Source organism: Neophocaena asiaeorientalis, unplaced genomic scaffold, assembly GCF_003031525.2.
Source record: "Neophocaena asiaeorientalis asiaeorientalis breed wild unplaced genomic scaffold, Neophocaena_asiaeorientalis_V1.1 scaffold205, whole genome shotgun sequence".
NCBI lineage: Eukaryota > Metazoa > Chordata > Mammalia > Artiodactyla > Phocoenidae > Neophocaena > Neophocaena asiaeorientalis.
In genome coordinates, this window is record NW_020174369.1 from 1,593,337 (window position 1) to 1,613,096 (window position 19,760).

The 19,760-nt window shown below is 46.1% G+C and overlaps 1 protein-coding gene across 2 annotated transcripts in view; it reads right to left on the minus strand.

Annotated features, from left to right (window-relative positions):
• C8B (complement C8 beta chain) overlaps positions 1-19,760 on the minus strand; it is a 50,166-nt gene that overhangs the window by 21,640 nt on the left and 8,766 nt on the right. For both annotated transcript variants that reach the window (XM_024756233.1, XM_024756232.1), the window contains exons 3-9: positions 18,839-18,980; positions 16,506-16,647; positions 13,482-13,614; positions 10,750-10,947; positions 6,414-6,654; positions 4,027-4,155; positions 1,578-1,741 (exon numbers count right to left, since the gene is read on the minus strand). In XM_024756233.1, coding sequence (XP_024612001.1) covers positions 1,578-1,741; positions 4,027-4,155; positions 6,414-6,654; positions 10,750-10,947; positions 13,482-13,614; positions 16,506-16,647; positions 18,839-18,980 — 1,149 coding nt within the window. The remainder of the gene's footprint in view (positions 1-1,577; positions 1,742-4,026; positions 4,156-6,413; positions 6,655-10,749; positions 10,948-13,481; positions 13,615-16,505; positions 16,648-18,838; positions 18,981-19,760) is intronic.

Genomic DNA, 19,760 nt, shown 5'->3' on the forward strand with positions numbered 1-19,760 from the left:
CTGTTTGAGATGCTTAGCACGCTAACATGTGTGTGATCTCTCTCTCTCCCTCTCCCTCCCTCCCTCCTACTCTCTCTCTCTCACACACACACATATACACACACGTACACACAAAACACACATCCCATATCATAGCACATGCTGCTGGACACTCGACATTCCCAATGCCCAGGCTGGCACTTCCAACCTATTTAGGTAGGTAACCAGGGCAATCCATTAACTGTAAGTTTACAAAAAGATTCAGGTAAGATATAAGCAATAAGCAAAGACCAGGGATCTATTTTCTCATGAACTCTGTTCTCTCCCATTTTCTCATGAACTCTGTTCTCTCCCACGCCCGTCTGTGATACCAACCGATGTCACCGTGCCACCAGCCAATCCCAGATTTCTCTGGAGCTGCCTGCAAGCTATGGCTGACTTTATCCTTCCTGATGCTTGCCAGAAACTGTACCCTAAGTGTCACTACTGAATAAGTGGCAGAGGAAAGGAATGAATGGCAGCCTTCTTGTTCTGCAGAAGCTGTGCATTTGACATATAAATAAAGACATTGGAAAACTGCCAGGGTTGGTAACTGCAGAGCCCCTCATCAGAGCTCCAGCCTCTTAACTCCTCTCCTTGGCTGCAAGAGTAAATCTCCGGGAGGGTGGATGTTGGACCATCAATGACTGTACAGACAATGGCAAGAAGAGGGCAGTGTAAGATGTGACATGGACACCGTGCTGAAGTCCCCACAGGCAAGGACCTACCACTGCTGATTTGTATGACAGTCTTGTTCTAGCAAACATCTTTTTAGTTTAAGGCTGCAAAACTGCTGTTGTTTGGGTGACAGGTGGTTGGGATCGTTATCTTCTATTTACCAAACCCACAGGAGGGAAGGGAAGAGGTAAAATTCTCAGGTCTGGACCTAATAGAGACTCTTGAGCAGTCACAGATGGATGCAACCTCTGTGACCTTGATTTTTATCAGCCACAAAATTAAGCATACTTAATTTGCAGACTCATGAGAATTAGGTGAAATAACATTCCTGAAGTCCTTGGCAGAGTATCGTGAACATAGTAGGTGCCCAAAACATGTTAGTGATTTACCATGATGTATTCTGCTGTCCTGTAAGATATAACAATGCATGCAAGCATCTTACTGTTCAGCACCGACTGTGTTTTTCATCCTTGCACCCTCCTCTGTTTTCCTCCAGTGCCTTAGTTCCTATCACATCACAGGAACTTAGCTACAATTTGTTGGTTGCATGAATGAATGTTTAAATGAACAAATAACTGAATGAGTGATTCCCAGATGAAATGGAAACAATCATGATTTAAGAATGCTGGAATTAGAAGCTGATGGTTAATTTCCTTTAGCAACTTGGGGGCCCAAGTGAGAGGGAGTCAGCGTTCTCTAGCTGGTATTGAGCATTGTATTACAATTGGTTCACTCCAGATATATTTTCCAGTATAATGTATGTGCCTCAAGTTTAGGGCTTGGGTCTTATTGAGCTCTGTATTCCATACCCTGGCTCAGAGCAATCCTTCAGAAGCTGTTTTCTGAACAGAGAGAAGGATGGGTAGGGCAGTTGCATGTACCTTAATTTTGACGATGTCCGGGTTGTACTGCACCGCCTCTCCCCATTCCTGCATCAGTTCTGCTGTCGGCAGCTCACTGTATGCCAGGGCAGTGATGTACTCACTTGCCCCTCCTCGCACAAGGACAACCAAGTCATCCACCATGGTGTTTCTCTTGTTTCTGTCTGGAATGGACATGGAGACCTGGCATGTCAGGGGATCCATTTTCACACCTTGGAATTTACTGCAACCTAACTGACAACCTGGTTACCATAATGTTTATGGAGCTTGCCTAGGAGATGTAGGTGGACAGTATGAATCCCTGCCAGCAAGGGAGTCACAGTGCAAGGGGCAAAAGGGCAGTTCAATCATATATGACACAAGCTGGGGACAGGACAAGAAAGGGACGTTTATTTTTAGCATCTGTAAGTGCCAGTTGCTAAATGAGTCTATGGAAGACAGATAGCTGATAGATAGACAGATACATACATACATACATAGGGATAGATTAACAGATCATAGGTAAATAGATTGGTAGGTAGAGAGATAGATTATTAATCATTTACATGTCATTCACTAATCTAACGTTGTACATGTATTAACTCAACTAATCTTCACTATGAAATAGGAACTATATAATCCTTACTTTGCAGATAAGAAATCTTAGGCACTAGGGTGAAGGAATTTACCCACATAACCCTATGCAAGCTCTAAGTGAAATCATTTCTTTGTCTCAGATGACAAAGGCGGGAAAATTTGCAAAGGGTGAGCATGGGATGTAATAGACACTCACTAAACAGTGCCTACCATTATTATTTTGACTTCTCATGGAGTTTGCCAGAAAGCCCCCAACGCTATCAGTGAGTCATTCCTATTCTAATTTTTCCATGTGTCCAATGCCAAAGGAACTGGTGGAAAGTGGCTATTCCATTCCACTCTGAGCTTGCAACACCTGAGCATCATAAACAGGGGGTCTTGTATACTACTGGTCGGATTGTAAATTGATATAACCATTTCAGAAGAACTCGGCATTACCTAGTCTAGAAGAAGTACATACTCTACAACCGAACGATTTCACTCCTGGGTATGTTCCCTGGAGAATCCCTAGCACATGTGCACCAGATGACTGTGCGAGAATGTTCACAGCAGCACTGATTATAATTGCTTGGCACAGGAAATAACCCCAATTTAACAACAGGATGAACAAAGTGTTACGTTCATACAATAAAGTACTATGCGGCGGTGGAAATGAACTATAGTTATATATAAAAACATGGTGTTGAATGAAAAAAAAACTGAAAAGATTACATTTCATTCACATAAAGTTCAAAAACAAGCAGCTCTAAGCCATATCGGTTAGCAATATATGTAAGTGGTAAAATTATCATGAAAGGAAGGAGGTGTTTAACATGGAAGTCAGGACGGTGTTATCTCCAAAGGGAGGGAGGAGTTGTAATTGCCAAGGGTCTTGGGGTGCTGGGCAGTGCTCTATCTAGTAACTTGGATGGGGGTGGTTACTTTACAAGTTTTCTTTAAAGAGCACCTATGTTTTCTGCGTGCCTCCCTACGTAAGATGTGTGCTCCAACCCAGCCCCACCAAAATAAACAACAGTATCCACCATGTATCAGTCACAAGAAACTGTTCTAGACCTGCAGGTCATTTCGTTGTTGTTTCATTGTGTTTTGCCTTGGCTGTGGAACTCTTTCTTCACATATGATCACATATACAGGGATAAGCTTAGTAAGTACAGCAGGTGAAGGAGAGCTGCTCAGGGTGCAGAAGGGGTCAGGATTGGAGCTCTCTGATCAGCCTCTCTTTCCTACTCCACTCGCTGTGTCGATTCCCAACTCCCTTTTGTGGCCTCCAAATTCTCTGCTCCCTGACACCTGGTTCTACACACTGGCTTCAGCACTCACCTCCTGGTCTAACCCACCATGTGGACTCTGCTCCATGATTTGTGGCTTAGCCTGTCCTTCTAGTTTCCATCTCCCCCATTGTTTCAGGTAAGGACTAGCTGCCTCACCTGTCTCCCCCACTGCCTCCACCTGGCTCCTACCGCTCCAACCTAGAGCATCCTTTCTCTAGCCAGGCCAACTCCTGGCCCCCAGAGAAAATTTTCATTGTTAGATTTTTTTCTTGCCTGAAAACAACCTCAAGTTGCAACTCAAATGATCCCTGCCCTAGGAAGCCTGTCCTGATGCTCCAGACAGGGTTTGGTGCTTATCACTGCCTTGTCCTTGCTTCTTCGTTTGCCTAGTTCATGTGACTACCATGAGGATAGGAAGACCATCTCATTCACTTCTGTATACCCAACACATAGTAGGTGCTAGGTAGATTTTTATTGAATGAATTATTATTTTAACTGAAATGCCTTGGAACACCCAGTCTTTAGCTTAAAGAGCGACTGGCTCTGGGGTTCTAGAGAGGGGAGGATGATAAGCAGAGAAGTCACATGCCCTTGCTACTCACCTTTTATCTCATTGAGAATGCCTTCGCACTTGTCCACCGACACACCCAGCTTGACGTTGACCTTTTTTATGGTAGCGCCAATTTTAAAATCATTTTTGGCACAGTCCTGGACATTCTTAAGAGAATAATCTGAAGGGAGCAGAAAAGAGGCTCATGACCTAGAAGGTGATTTGTCCTGTGCCTTTTCCTGTGATTGATTCCAGAGGCCTAACCCTTCCTGGAGGCCCACAGGGACTCAGGTGTAAATTACTGGGTGGCCAGCCTGATGATAAGAAATGCAGGCAGCTCCTAGCACCAGGGTAGAGACCTCATTAGAGATCAGCATCGACTTCCCCTTTCAGCCTCTTCAAAGACTCTGAGGGTTTTTGCTGCTCTCCAAAGACAGGACATGCTCAGAGTCACTTTCTACTCCTCATCAAATCTCTAGGGATTAATCCAGTGAGTAGAGGCTGCTGCATGCTGTCCCCCTTCCCCTGACCCTTCCCACTCGACTCTTTGATATAGTAGAAAGAATTTGTTAATTGATTAGTTGAGTTAATTCTTACGAAGTGTCGGGTATAGTGCCTGGCAAAGAAAAGGAGCTGATTTCCCTTATTTCTTCTCCATTTTTGGACCATTGCCCATCTGTTCCTTTCTAATTCTCCCCAAGGCATCCTCCTATCCTGGGCTTGCTGAAGTCTTCGGTATGACTTGTAAACACCTTTCTGTAGCACTGTGAGGTCAGGGAAAGGAGAGGAGAACAGCTTTGGTACCTGGGATTGTCTAGGAATGTTGGTGTAGATCAGTTTTCCCCAAAGCATGTTCCTTGAAACATGAATTGCATGATGATATCTCTTATAGTTCTTGTAACAGTAAGAATGACAAAAAACCGGGCTTTTGCAGTCAAGCCAGTGTGACAAATGTTGTATCAAAAGAGGTGGAGTGGTCACTTGATTTCAGCATACCTGTGAAACTCTAAAAGTGGGATCTATTATATGTTTATCCAAGTTGATCATAGAACCTTTCTGTAGGGAGCAATCTGAGGAACTATGAAAAGTGCTTTTGAAACCTCTGGTATGGAGGACAGTACCCTTGATCTTGGCAAGACTGAGGCCACACTGATCTAGATTTACCTTGTACACCACGTGTCCTCTTGCAAGTACACTGGACCTGTAACCAAGCCCTGGCGCTGCCACTGTAAACTGCATGACCTAGGGCAGGTCACTTAACCTGACAAATGCCATGTTGGAGGAAAGAATACTGGATTGGGAGGAAGAAGTCATACCTTGGACTTGAAGTTGATTGCAAGTGGGAAGACCTATAATATCTGCACGGAGAATTGATTGTAGAAAGGGAATGGGAGTTGAGTATTAGTTTGGAGGCTCTGATAATAATCTGGAACGTTGCTGCTCGAAGCGTGGTCTAGGGACCAACAGCACTGATATCACCTCACAGCTGGTTAGAAATGCAGAATCTTGGGTCTCAACTCAAACTTACTGAATGAGAATCTACCTCCTACAAGGTTTACAGATAATTCACATTCATATTAAATTTTGAGAAACACTGGTCTTGGCGTGAGCATAAGGTGGTAACAGTCAAGATAGAAAGAGAAGATAATTTGGGGGGTAGAGCGGATGGGACTTACTAATAGATTGGGAAGAAAGAAAACTAATCAAGGTTGACGCCTAGGTTTTTGCCTTGAGCCACTGACCGAATGGTGGAACCATTCTGAGATGCGGATGACTGCAAAGAAACATATGCAAGAGTTCTCTTTGGGGGCACGTTAAGTTTCTGATGGTCATTAGACATTCAAATGAAGATATCTCAGAGGCATTTCCACATGAGCTCTTGGGTGCACAGGAGAGATTCAGGATAGACATATGCATTGGGAATAATCTGCATGTTCAAGGCATTTAAAGCCAGGAGATTGGACGCTATTGTCTAGAGGGAGTTATGTAGAAAAGAGGACTGCCCAGAGAGAGGGCTGGCAAAGGAGGACCAACATCAACCAATTCAAAAAACGACGAGGGGGTCTTCCCTGGTGGCGCAGTGGGTGAGAGTCCGCCCGCCGATGCAGGGGACACGGGTTCGTGCCCCGGTCCGGGAAAATCCCACATGCCGCGGAGCGGCTGGGCCCGTGAGCCATGGCCGGTGAGCCTGCGCATCCGGAGCCCGTGCTCCGCAGCAGGAGAGGCCACAGCAGTGAGAGGCCCACGTACCGCAAAAAATAAAAAAATAAAACGACGAGGAATCTGTAAATGAAACTGTGAAAGTACAGCCAGGGAGGGATGAGGAAAACTCAGAGCATAATTCATAACCCCTCCCCCAACAAGGAATAGAAGCCCCTCCCTGTTAACTCACACTTCCACGTGCCCCATCAGTAAAGCCATGGTCCTTGGGCAGCATACCTGCTCTCTCCATGGCCTCTTTGTTCATGATGAGTGTGTATTCATAAATGCCCCCGAGCACGGCCTCTGTGATGTAGTGGGTCCCGAAATCACGAAAGAGATCTCTGTACTCCCCATAGCTGTACTCCAGGGGCAGCCGCTTGACCCTCTGAAGGAATTCGTAATGCAGCATGAGATTTCTGGGTTTCAGCTTGTAACGCGCTACTTCAAGGTCAGAGCGTGCGTGCAGAAATTTACTTTTCTAAATGAAAGACCAACAAGGGAAAAGCAGACCTTTAAAGTTAGGAATCTGGAACAAGAAGATGAACTTTCCAAATACCATCCCATGTTCTTGGCCAGGAGTCATCATTCATGATTCCTTTAGGAGACTTGAGGGAAGATGGCCTCTTTGACAAGCCTTCATTTCTCAGAAATATTCTGATGTACTTTTCAGCTTGGAAGAGCTTGTTCTTCGCTCACTTCCTTACAGGAGCAAGTAAGGACCAAGGAGAAAGGGAAGCAGAAGCAGACAAGGCAGGGAGCAGCAGGTGCCCGTGGACCACTGAGGGGAGATGGGGTTTGCGGACCTGCAAAGGCAACTTCTTGGTTGACGCTTTTTTTTTTTTTTTTTAAGAGAAAGAAGGCTTATTCAGGGAGATACACACCCCACAGCCAGAGTGTGGGCCATCTTGGAAGGCGAGAGAGGCCAGTTGATGCTTTTTGAACTCTGAAGAAAAGGCACTCAAGAAAGAGTAAAAGTGGTGCTTTAGGAAGGCTGGACACCGTAGCACATGGCAACGGTCAGCAAACCTCAGTCTGCACTCAGGATCCGGTGCTTGGTTTTGTAAATCCAGTTTTTTGCAGTGCAGCCATGCCTACTTGTTTATGCACCGTCTATCACTGCTGTCACCCTATGATGGCAGAGCTCAGCAGTTGCCACAGAGACCCTACGGCCTCGCATAGCCTGAAATATTTACTCTCTGGCCCTTTACAGAAAAAGTTTGGTGACCCCTGGTATGTGGGAAAGACTGAAACATGGTAATGCTAGATGAAGGTCAAGCATCCAGAAATGTTACTGTAACCCAAAGCGAGAGGTTCCTACACTGCAGTGAAGGCTGAGGAAAAGGTGACTGCGTGGGAAGTACACATTCTCCCCTCAACTTAAAACTCTCAGCCAGCTTGACCCGTCAGCTCTATAAGCCATGCCACCTCTGCTCCCTGCCCTGCTCTCCCCCACCCTAGTCCTGCCCCAGTGACTCATGACTTCCTTCTTCCCATCCTTCCAACCTAAGCAGTCACTAGGTGCTCTGTTCATGACTTTTCTAAATATTTTAGCCTTCTTCCTCTGCCTGGGTTATGATAAAAGCTTCCCCATTGATTTCCTTTCTCCCTCTGGCTGCCCTCAATGCTCCAGTCAGAGCTGACATCCTAAAACTGTTATTACAATGCTCTTCTGGGCTTAAAACAAAACCCTGCATTGGCTCTCTACTGCCTGCAGAATAAAATCAACTCCCTTACTCTGAATGTAAGAACTTCACAATCTGTCCCCCAGTAGCCTCCTGGCTTCACCTTCTACAACCCTGAAGTTTTCCCCACCCTACCCCGCATACCTTACTATTCTCCACTGCCCACACCGTACCTCAGCATCCGTCTCACGTTTCACTCTTCCCCACATCTCTTTCATAATATAATTTTGCACATGTTGTTCCTTCTGCCAGAAATGCTCTTCCCTCCCTTTTCTGCCTGACACACACCGACTTATATTTTAAATCCCTGCTTACCTGTTGCTGCCTATGTGATGCCATCCCTGAATTTCCCTGACACACACTCCATCTCCCAGGATTGCACTGCGTGTTGCTCCTATTTCCTTTGTAGTATAGACCATGCTATATTACAACTGATAGCAAAATCAGGACTAGGTTATCTGCAAACGTGTTTACCTCTCCTACTAGACTGTGAGCTTGAAGGCAAGAATAGTGTTATGTTTGTCTCTAGGTCCCAAGTGTCTAGTTTAGTGCCTAGCACGATGTAACCATTCTATAACTGGCTGTTTGAATCAGGGAGGTGGGAGGGAGGGAGAGAGAGAAGGAGCAAAGGATGGTACCCCTCTCTTTCTCTCCTAACAAGGCAAGGTCCTTTTAATCATCCTGTCCTTCATCACTATATTTTAGTCTTGAGCACCTACCGAGTGCCATCCTGGATCGAAACATGAAAGAAACAGCCTCTGTCCCCAGGTTGTTCACAGCCGAGAAGATGAAGGAAAATAAGCAGAGACAGTTACAGTCTAGTTCACGTTTACGACTCATTTTCTGCTGGTTAATATTTTGGCAGCAGAGAACCTTCTGAGCCCCTCACCACTCCCTTTTTCTCACATAAATCGCTGTAGACTTTTAATTTCCTCCACGCTCCTCTCAGGTTAGTTGCAAATTCCAGCGACATCATGCTCATGTTGCAAACTCTCAGCGACCAGAGAATAAACGAACCTCGTTCACTCTGGAATCCAAGATTCTTCAAGTCCACCTGCCTGTCACCTTACTTCACACTCCAGTTGCTCCTCTTCCACTAAGTCATGGGCTTTGATCTTCACCTTATGGGCAACAGGGAGCGGCTGATACGATTAGATTAGTATCATAAAAACATTTTTCTGTAAGCACATAAATTTGAAGGGGCAAGTTGGAAGACAGGAGACCCATTAGGAGGGCTGAAGCCTGAGATGAAAGGGCCTGGGCTAGTGAAGATGTAATCAGAGTTTGATTAAGAAATACTGGATGGCCAAGACATGGAAACAACCTAAATGTCCATCGACAGACGAATGGATAGAGAAGATGTGGTATATACATACGATGGAATATTACTCAGCCATGAAAAGAATGAAATAACGCCATTTGCAGCAACACGGAGGCAACTAGAGATTATCATACTAAGTGAAGTCAGTCAGACAGAGAAAGACAAATACCATATGACATCACTTATATGTGGAATCTAAAATATGACACAAATGAATTTATCTGTGAAACAGAAACAGACTCTCAGACATAGAGAACAGACTTGTGGGTGCCAAGGCCAGGACAGGGGGAGGGATGGAGTGGGAGTTTGGGGTTAGCAGATGCAAACTATTATGCATAGAATGGATAACCAACAAGGTCCTACCGTACAGCATAGGGAACTATATTCACGATGGAAAATAACACAAAAAGGAATGTATATATTTATGTATACCGGAACCACTTTTCTGTAGAGCAGAAGTTAACGCAACATTGTAAATCAACTATACTTCAATTTAAAAAAAAACGAAGAAATACTGGAGAGTGAACTTAAAGGGTTTGGTGGCCAACAAATGTGGGAATGAAGAGAAAAGAGAGCCAAATATGATTCTGACATTCCTAGCCTGGAAAGGCAGAAGGAAAAGAATGCTACTTAACACAAACAGCTTGGCGGGAAGCACTTGCTTTGGAGTGTCCATAAGGCATCTAAGTAGTGATAACCAGAGGAGTGGGCGGTGCAGGTCTGAGCTTCACAGAAAGGGGAGAAGCGGTCGTGAAGGCTCATGCTTGCCCTGGGAGAGGAGGGGGGTGAACAGAAGAGTCACCTGCGGCAGCTGTAGAGTAAGAAGGGAAGAGGGCCACAAATGAAAATAGAGAACAGGTGGGGCTATTAGAACCCAGGAAGGAAAGTAACTGATACGGACCAGAAAGCAAGCGGGAGAAACAGGCATGTGACCACACCCCAGAAGAGGTCTTGGGTGACAATCTGGAGAGGAATTTCATCTGAATATTTAGAACAGAAGTCAAATCGCTGGGAGTCGAAAAGTCTCCAGAGATGATTTAGTCTTGCAAAGCTATGTTCTTCAGCTTAATGAAAACCAAGGGAAAAGCTCATTAGAAAAGGAGAGTACACAGAGAACTATATTCAATAACCTATGATAAACCATAATGGAAAAGAATATTAAAAAAAGAATGCCTTTATATGTATACACGAATCACTTTGCTGTACAGCAGAAATGAACACACTGTGAATCAATTATACTTCAATAAAAAAATTAAAACTGAGAAGATAACATTGTAAATCAACTATACTCCAATAAAATTAAGATAGTAAAAAAAGACAAAAACAAAAACAATGCCATACTAAAAAAAAAAAAAAAAATGAAAGTAAATAATTATAGAAGGCCACCCCTGTCTGGCCTTTCTGAAAAGTAAGTTAATGTAAGGCCAAGGTATTTTTTGTGAAAAGCTTTTTAAGATAGCACATATAATTGGCTGCCATTACCAGTAGCAATACAGAATACAGACACATCTGTGGGCATGAAAATTCAAATGAATACATAGAAATGGAGGAGCACCCGAAGGGTACTTACCGTATGAGAGAATCGTTTGGTCCTGCTGATAAAATGTTTGCCGTTACCACTTGCACTGCTAATGCCAAGCTCAAATATCCCAGGAACTTTAAAACCAAAGCTGAAACTAGACTTGCTAATTGTTTTCCTTGTGACATTATGTTCGAAATCTGAGTATGACTCATATTCTGTCAGTGCAAATTCATATTTGCCTTGGGTCTGAAGGAAGAAAAAAGAAAATGTTCCTTATGTCATTTGACTTAACATCAGTTCAATTCAAGTCAACAGATACCCACTGTACCCTTACTATGTTCCAGGTACTAGACTAATTGCTCCGGACACAAAATACTCAGAGGCGCCCACATCTCCACCCCGAGGGCTCTTGATCCAGCAGGAGAAACAGATGTGTCCAAGCTGATACTCGGAGGTGGGCGCTTGATTTGGACGTCAACTGACAGAAACGTAGGAGAACCTTCTGGGCTGTAGGCAGAGACGTGGAGGTGGGCAAGGGCAGGGTGTGGTCCAGAAACTGTAGGGATGCTAGTGCAGTTGTATCAGAAGATACAAGAGTGAGGGGAAGACAAAGGTGCTATGAGAGGGTGTGCTGGCACCCAGATGCTGAGGCTCTGAATGACCTGTCAAAATGTGAGCTTAATCCAAGAACGAGCCAACCAAGGAAGCAGCTGAGCCTCAGGAAGTTCCTGACGGGATGGAAGAGCGGTTGGGTTGGAAGGGATGAATTTGGGGTCAGAGAGACAAGCCAATGCGGAGGCTGTAAGAGGAGCTCAGTGACAGCTGATGAGGGGCTGGTGAAAGGCAGTGCAGGGGCGATGCAGGGACAAGGCAGCCAAGCGCCCTTGAGAACTTAAGAGGAGCTGTTTGCTCGAAAATCAGCGCTCGTGGTGCTGAGGAACTGCCAAGGGCGCTGCCTCGGTGGCCTCCGAGTGACCAGCCCCAAATCGTCTCCGCCCACACCCCACCGGCTTCTGGATACTTGCAGTCCCCATAACACCTCAGCTTCCGAGGAAGAAAAGCAGGTGTGATTCCGAGCGTGGTGGGGAGTAAGGCACCCAAGGTGGGAGGCACCATTTTCTCGCTGGGTAACCCTGGACATTGGCCTTAACCTCCGTGTGTCCCGGTTTCTTCATGTGTAAAATGGATATGATAACGGGTCCTTCATCGGGCTTGTTCTGAGGGTTGAGTTTATGTGGGTGAAACATTGTACAGCGCCTGGCACAGGGCTCAAAACACAGCTATGGAGAGAGGAAGCTCTATGTCCTGCCTGGGCCAGGAGCTGTCTTTACCAGGAGGATAAACGGCTACTCTGAGATCCTCCCTTGAAAGCGGAGGCCACAGGGATGGAGCTGGACACCACGGGGGAGGGTGTGTTTGTCCCAAGGCTCATTTTGTCTTTTTCAGCCAATAACTATGTGTGTGGGGAGGGGAACAGGAAAGGAGAGGGAGGAGGGGTAGCAGTCTCACCTCCGGACTGCACAATTTTAGACGTGAAAACTACCATCCACGTCATCCAGTCCAGCCCCTCCTTTCACAGATGAGGAAACTGAGGCACAGAGAAGAACAGGAACTTAGCCTAAAGAACAACCGGGACCTGTGACAGAGCCAGGCCTGGCACCCAAGTCCCCCTCAGTCTCAGGTGTGTGTGTCACACTGCTAACACAGTCTATTCTAAACCCCACCTCCGTGAGATTGCTTTTAAGTCTGCTTGTTAATAACACAGGCTTATCTTGGTAGAGCATTTTATAGCTTAAAAAAATGCTTAGAACAAAGCCTGGTTCTAATAGGCAAGGACTTGATAATAGGAGTTAACACTTCCTGTCATCTGGCTGTCTCTGGATGCTAGGATTCTTGCACGTCTGTCACGATGATTCTAGTATCACCTGGCATCTGGAACATCTATCTCTTTGCCACTCAATTGACTACAGTTATTCAAACCACTGACATGATTCCAGTCACAAGGTTAAGTCGCTTGTGTCACTTCCTACCCCACTGACCGTTTGCTCTTCCATCACTGATATCATTCTTTGTCTGTAATGTCTGTATAAACTCTGCAAGTCTAGGTAGGGTGTCCCAGCTGTCATACCAATGTTTATATATGAAAGTCTGTGAAATTTTCCAAAGGCAAAATAAAGTATGGACCTTACAGTGTCTGTATTTGCTTTCGGTACAAATATGAAGCTGAAGCTACCAGTTTTCTCTATCTATGGCTATAAATAAAAAACAAAAATAGCCTTTTTATCATCCCCCCAAAAAGAGAAGGGTTAGCACTTGCTGAGACTCACCAATTAAACCAGGTATTGTGTGTGCTAAGCATATACACTCACTAGTCCTCTGCTCGCAGGTAGAACCTTTATAACTCCCATTTTAAAGACAGGAAAACGGAGGCGCGGAGCCTTTACGATGATACAGATGGTAAGTTGCAAAGGCATCTGTGAGACTCCAAATCCTAAGCTATGCCTGTCTCTTCACGGGAGCTTTTGTTATTACTGTCAGTATGATGACGGCTGCTACATCTCTGTACTGCCTTTACTATACATGGCATGTCAGCCTCACCACTGTGTCCAGAGGAAGGGACCACCCATTTTACGTATGAAGAATTGAAGCTCAGAGAGAAAAAGCGATGCATCGGCGCTCGCCCAGCAGGCAGGCTGTAGGCCGGGTCTGGATCCATGCTACTGGCTGCTCTGCCAGTGTCCCTGCCACGGCCCTGCGGTGGCTTCCTGGCTGGCACATACCTGTGGGATGAAGTTTTCCACATTGTATGGCTTCCGAAACCTCGTGTTGAGTATGTAATGGGGGGAACACGCACCGGCGTAATACCTGTGATCGAGAACTGGGCCCTCCAAGTTGTTTGTGAACAAATTTATCCTGCAGGGAAGGGGCGGAGGAGGGTAAGAGGTGACGGTGTAATGCCAACTGGTAGACCTACTAAAGGACAGCCAAATTCCTTGGTACGGCACTCAAGGCCCTCAATATCTGGATGAAACCAGCTTTCTGGCTTCATCTCTGGACACTCCCAGCTACAGTCACAAAGCCAGTCCCTTACTACTTGGGGGTGTTCTTCCTCCAGTCTGCTTTGCTCCCCTTCTGTGTAAGGGCTGTTCCCTACGCCTAAATGCCCTTCCAGCCATTCACTGTTTTATCTCTCAGTTATCTCTCAAGAATGGGTTCCGTCGTTGTCTGTCGTGGGCAGCCTTCACTGACACTTGTACCAAGCTGCGTGCACTCGAGGTCCTCGTTAGCCCCCGTGCTTGCCCCATTCATGTATTTATTGCTCTGGACCTACTGCAGTTGCCTTCTAAGAATGGTCCAGCATGGGAGGCAAGAACATGGACTCTGCAGCCAGATGCCTGGGGTCAAACTCCTGCTCTGCTATTCACGAGTTCTGTAACCGTGGGTACACCAGTTAACCTCTCTGTACCTCAGTCTCCTCATTCGTAAAATGGGAACAAAGAAAATCTTATCTCTTGGAGTGGTTGTGAGGATTACACGTGTCCATATTTGTTAAGTGCTCAGAACACTACTTGGTCTGTGATAAAGGCTTGTTATTATTTACGTGTCTGTTGTCTCCCCTAGATTCTGTGCTCCTTGGGGATGGTGGTTTTCTTCTTAATTTCTGTATGACCCCCATCACAAGACACTAAATTAATTCCCATTTACTGAGGGTCTAACTGGAAACAGACACAGTCACAGATGGCTCAGGGCATCACCTTACTCAATGTCCCTGAAGCCCTGGATGCCATTATGTCCATTTAGAAAGAATGAAAATACTGTCTCTAATTTGACATTCTTTCTCACCGCCTCTTAAGAAGCCTCCATTCCTGGAGGCTTGTTCTTGCCGACCATGCTAGACCATTCTTGGAAGTCTGCTTTGACTACTACCGACAGCCATTTTTTTGTTCAAAGGAGCTCTGTCTCCTTTTAGCTTCTGCCTGTTGGCCTGTTCTGCTCTACCAGAATTGCCTTAGGCTCTCTCTCCTGTGACAGAGTTTCATGTAGCATAATGATGTATATATATATATATATGTATATAGTTTTTTTTTTGTGGTACGCGGGCCTCTCACTGTTGTGGCCTCTCCCGTTGCGGAGCACAGGCTCTGGACGCGCAGGCTCAGAGGCCATGGCTCACGGGCCCAGCTGATCCGCGGCATGTGGGATCCTCCCGGACCGGGGCACGAACCCACGCCCCCTGCATCGGCAGGCGGACTCCCAACCACCGCGCCACCAGAGAAGCCCCATTTATTGTTTTTAATACTGTAATAATCAATTACACATATTGGCTCACTGAATCCATGGGTATTATTATTATACCCATTTAACAGATGAGGAAAGTGAGGCACAGAGAGGGCAACTGAACTGCCCAGCAGCTGGCAGGGCCAGGACTCAAAGTCTGAGTGTCTTAAGTCAAGAGCAGAGTCTGCTTTCTTCCCACCACACCCATACCTGCTGCCTCTCGTGTATTAGTTTATTACCATGGCGTTAGCTTATGCATCCCTCACAGATTGGAAAGAAGGGTATTACTAACTTCCGTCTACAAATGACAAAACTAAGGTACCGCACAGACAAGTGCCTCAGCCAGGGTCCTGTGGCCTGTGGGCCGTATTTCTGCCCCTCCTGCAGGGTCCAGTCAGCCTCTGCTACTGGCTCTGAATGTCCACTCTGTCACCCTCTTTGCCGTGTGACTTCTGAGAACTCTCTTAACTTTCCAGGCCTCAGTTTCCTTATCGAGGAGATGGGACTTATAATCACTAGTTTCTAAGGTGGTCCTGAGAGGAGGTTTTCCCCACCTGAGGCATCTGTATCTCTAATGACAACCTTTCAGGATGGAGGTCTGACATTCATTTAGGAAGAGGGAGAACCCCATCCAGGGCCACTCTGCTCCCCACACTGCGTCACACACGCTGATTTGTGAGGCGTCTGAAGGGAGGCCCTCCTCTTCCCCTGGAGGCTGAGAGGCTGCAGAGCACAGCAGGAAAGGAGGGTGGGCACCAGGGCAGTCTGGTCCCTTCTGACCCCTCACCTCCCCAGAGGATTTAACCAACTCAGAGGCCCCCAGATTGGCTGCACCCAGAGTGGCTGCAGAGCCATGCTGGAAATGCACTCTTTCACTGGCTAATTACTTAGCACCTTCTCCTCTGGGCCAGCCCGATAGGGAAACAGATAAACCTCCCTCGCAGCTGTCAAGGGGATTCAAAGGTAATGCTTCCCACTAGCTATCTATTTTACGTTTGGTAGTGTATATATGTCCATGCCACTCTCTCGCTTTGTCACAGCTTACCCTTCCCACTCCCCATATCCTCAAGTCCATTCTCTAGTAGGTCTGTGTCTTTATTCCTGTCTTACCTCTCCTTTGTTATAAAGCAGAAACTAACACACCATTGTAAAGCAATTATACTCCAATAAAGAGGTTAAAAAAAAAAAAAAAAAAGGTAACGCTTAGAAAGTACCTGACACAGTCACAGAGCAGGTGTCAAATAACCCTTCCCCCAGCCCTTGCGTGGAGCCTCCGCGGCCCCAACACACAGCTCTGCCCTCAATGCTCCCTCCCTGCAGCCGCATAGGACCATCTCTCCGTGGGATGTGCTCCCGGAGGCCCTGGGTCTGTCCTCAGGGAGCAGCCGCAAGCAGCCGCGTACACCCCTGCCTTTTTCAGAAAGGAAAAAGGAGCCACTCTGTTTACAGGTCCATCCCTGGCTCTTCTCCAGAATCACATTTAACTGTGTGCCCTTCCAGCTCTACAACAGAAGGCGGTAACTTACCCACTGGCCAGGCTGCCAATGGCCCAGTATTGGTCCATTTCCTGCTGACATTTTTTATAAATCCTTCTACAGTTCCCCTCATCTGACTGGTCTCCACAGTCGTTGTCCCCGTTACAAAGAAGCCTGCGGTTTACACACCTCCCTGGAATGGAGAAAGGGGGTTACCCACGGTCCGAGGCCAGTAAGATGGGGTGGGGGGACTCACATGGTTTGAGACCCATTGTGGGCCGGACACTTTGCTGCGCCTTTAATGCTCTGTTCGCATTAGTCCTCATGTATCGGGGTGGGTGGGTAATGGAATCCACAGTTTATCCCCCCAAAGAAGCCAGTGTTATATTTCTGAAAGTACTTGAGGGCAGATCCACTAGGCAGGGGTCGAGTGGCCAGACAGGAAGGAAGGCTGGACTCCTCTGCTTGGCACTGGTGAGAGGTGGTGGGTTCGGTGGGTCCTATAATAGTACTAGTCGTGGGACCTTCCAAATGTTACCTGACCCCACCCCCCCGCCTCAATTTACTCATCTGTAAAATAGAGACTCCATCATACCTACCCCCTAGGGTTGCTGGGGATTTAAATGAATGAAGCGGTACTGGCTCACGGTATGTGCTGGATATGTGTTGTTATTACTATTACTAGTGTTTTGATGGTCCAAATGCACATTGCTGGTAAGTACTGGCAGGAGGATTGGAACCTCTAGCTTTCTTATCACAAACTCTCCCCACTAAACCACACTGCCTTCAACACCAGAGCCATTCGGACTACTTTTATTTTTTTTGCGGTACGCGGGCCTCTCACTGCTGTGGCCTCTCCCGTTGCGGAGCACAGGCTCCGGACGCGCAGGCTCAGCGGCTATGGCTCACGGGCCCAGCCGCCCCGCGGCATGTGGGATCCTCCCGGACCGGGGCACGAACCCGTGTCCCCTGCATCGGCAGGCGGACTCTCAACCACTGCACCACCAGGGAAGCCCCGGACTACTTTTAGATGATAAAATTATTTGGACTGTATGTTTAAAATTATTTGCTTCCTTGAAACTCTTTTCCCCATTGACTTGACTTCCTTTCTTATTTGTATATTCTTGGGGGATAAAGCCCATAAGACAGGTAACCTTTTTTCCTCAGATGTGTCTGGTCATTTTTAACCAATGTTTTGGGGTATTAAAGGCAGAAGAGTAACAATCTGGTTTTCATATGTTCCTTGCAAGGCATTTAAACTAAAGCCTGCCCAAATAACCATTATGGCTTTGGTCAGAATCATGGAACACTGGTCATAATTAGTCCATGGACACCCTGTAAAAGTCTTTCAGATTTATTGGATGGAGTTTCGCCTTTGCAATAAGCCCTAGAAATTGCTCTAAGAATCACTAATTCTTTCTGAGAAGATCCCTAAGCACAGTCCACATGGTTACAGAGAATGTAGAGAGTTGCAACTCCCATCTAGATAATTTGGGTCAAAATACTCTGATTTTTGCTGGAGCCTTGGAGAAACAGAGAGGCATGTGTTTGCCTGAATGAGCTAGAGGAATGAATTGAAAAGACAAGTGTTTACTTAGCTCTGCCGCTGGTGATCATTCATTTGTGTGCGCCTTCCTCCCTTCCCTCTGTCTGCCCGTTCATCTGTCTTTTCTTTTTTTCCCTTGCTTCCTTTAATCGAAAATGTTTTATGACTATCTCATGGGTTAAGGGTTATGCTGTACTTGGTGATACAGAAGTGCAGGGACCATCTCACCAGAGAGCTTTCAGAGATAAATGATGCTACCCACCCTATTTAACTGTTGCAGGTGGCTCTGCTACATTGCATTTAGCCTCAAACCTCTGAGAAAGCCAGCAGAACTCAGGGTCTGCAAAGAGCTTTCACATCCATTGTGTCACTTGATGTTTATAGCAAACTTGTAAGGTATTAACATCACTTCTGATTTTCTGTTTAGAGAACCAACAAGTGAGAAGGTTAAGTGACTTCTCTAAATTACAAAGTCAAAGTAAGATTTAACTCGGGAGTTCTTATTCTAGCACACATAATTTTGGTGTCCATGATGTCAGTGAATGTAATTTGAATCCCCCGATTCCTAACTGTACCTCCTCCACTTACCTGCTATATGATCTTGCGTGAGTAACTTCTCCAAGTCTCAATTTCTCAATTTGTAAAATGGGAGTAATATTAACACCTACATGGTAGGGTTGTTTTTATGAAATAATACGTGTAAAAAGAGGTCAAGGAGGCCTCCTGACCTGACACGTGACCGTGATCTTGAGCACCAGGCAATGGCCAGTCCTCCCACCACCATGTGCCATTGGCTCACTTGATAGCTTTCCCCTCCCGCTCCTGCGTCCCTTTATACCTGTCTGCGCACACACAAAGCCTTCACAGTGCACTTGACTTCTGCATGGCCTGCTGGAAACACAGTCTTCAACTTCCTTGTCAGAGAAGCTGCACGGTTCCCCATGGAACTGAGAGGGCTGGAGCAAGTAGGCATGTCTGTACTGTAGCAGAGAGGAGCAAGGTGAACCAAGGGCAGAGCCTTGGAGACCTGGGGAGCTAAGGGGTACACTTAAGCATCTATATTGCCATTGGCTGGCTGTCTATTTCAAATAGACTGGGAGCCCTCTGAGGGCAGGGACCTTATCTTCAGTTTCTGCATCCACAGTGATCAGTAAAGATCTGCTAAATGTGGGGAAAGCGTGGGCTTTGGAGTCAGAGGTAGTAAGTGCCTTGATGCAGCCAGTTCAGTCTTTCAGCTTGATTCATCCAATGGGTTGATTCAAGTATTCTCATTTACTAAGTAGCTTATAACACAAAAGCATGCACTTTGGAGCCACTGACTCTGATACTTTCTAGTTCTGTGATATCAGGTAAGCTACTTAAGCATTGTGATCTCAATTTACTAATCTATAAAATGGGGATAATGAATTACCTCAATGCACAGTTATGGAGTTTCAATTATATGTGTGAGATATACATGAAACCTCATGTTGTCCGGTACACAGGAGGCACTCAATGGCTTGTGCTCATTTTAATTATTAATCATTTTTAGCAGTCAATATTTCTCTATCTCTAGATTGTTTATTCCAGAAATATGGATTGGATTTCCAAACTTTTGACTGAGCCACCCAATGTTGAAAAAGGTAGGTGCTACTTATGCTTGTTTGGTTTTGATCATAATCACGCCCTCTGGGCTGCCCTCGAGGAGGCTGCAGACGGTGGCGGTGGTGGTGGTGGTGGTGGTGGTGGTGGTGGTGATGGGCAAAGCCAGGAAAGCCAGG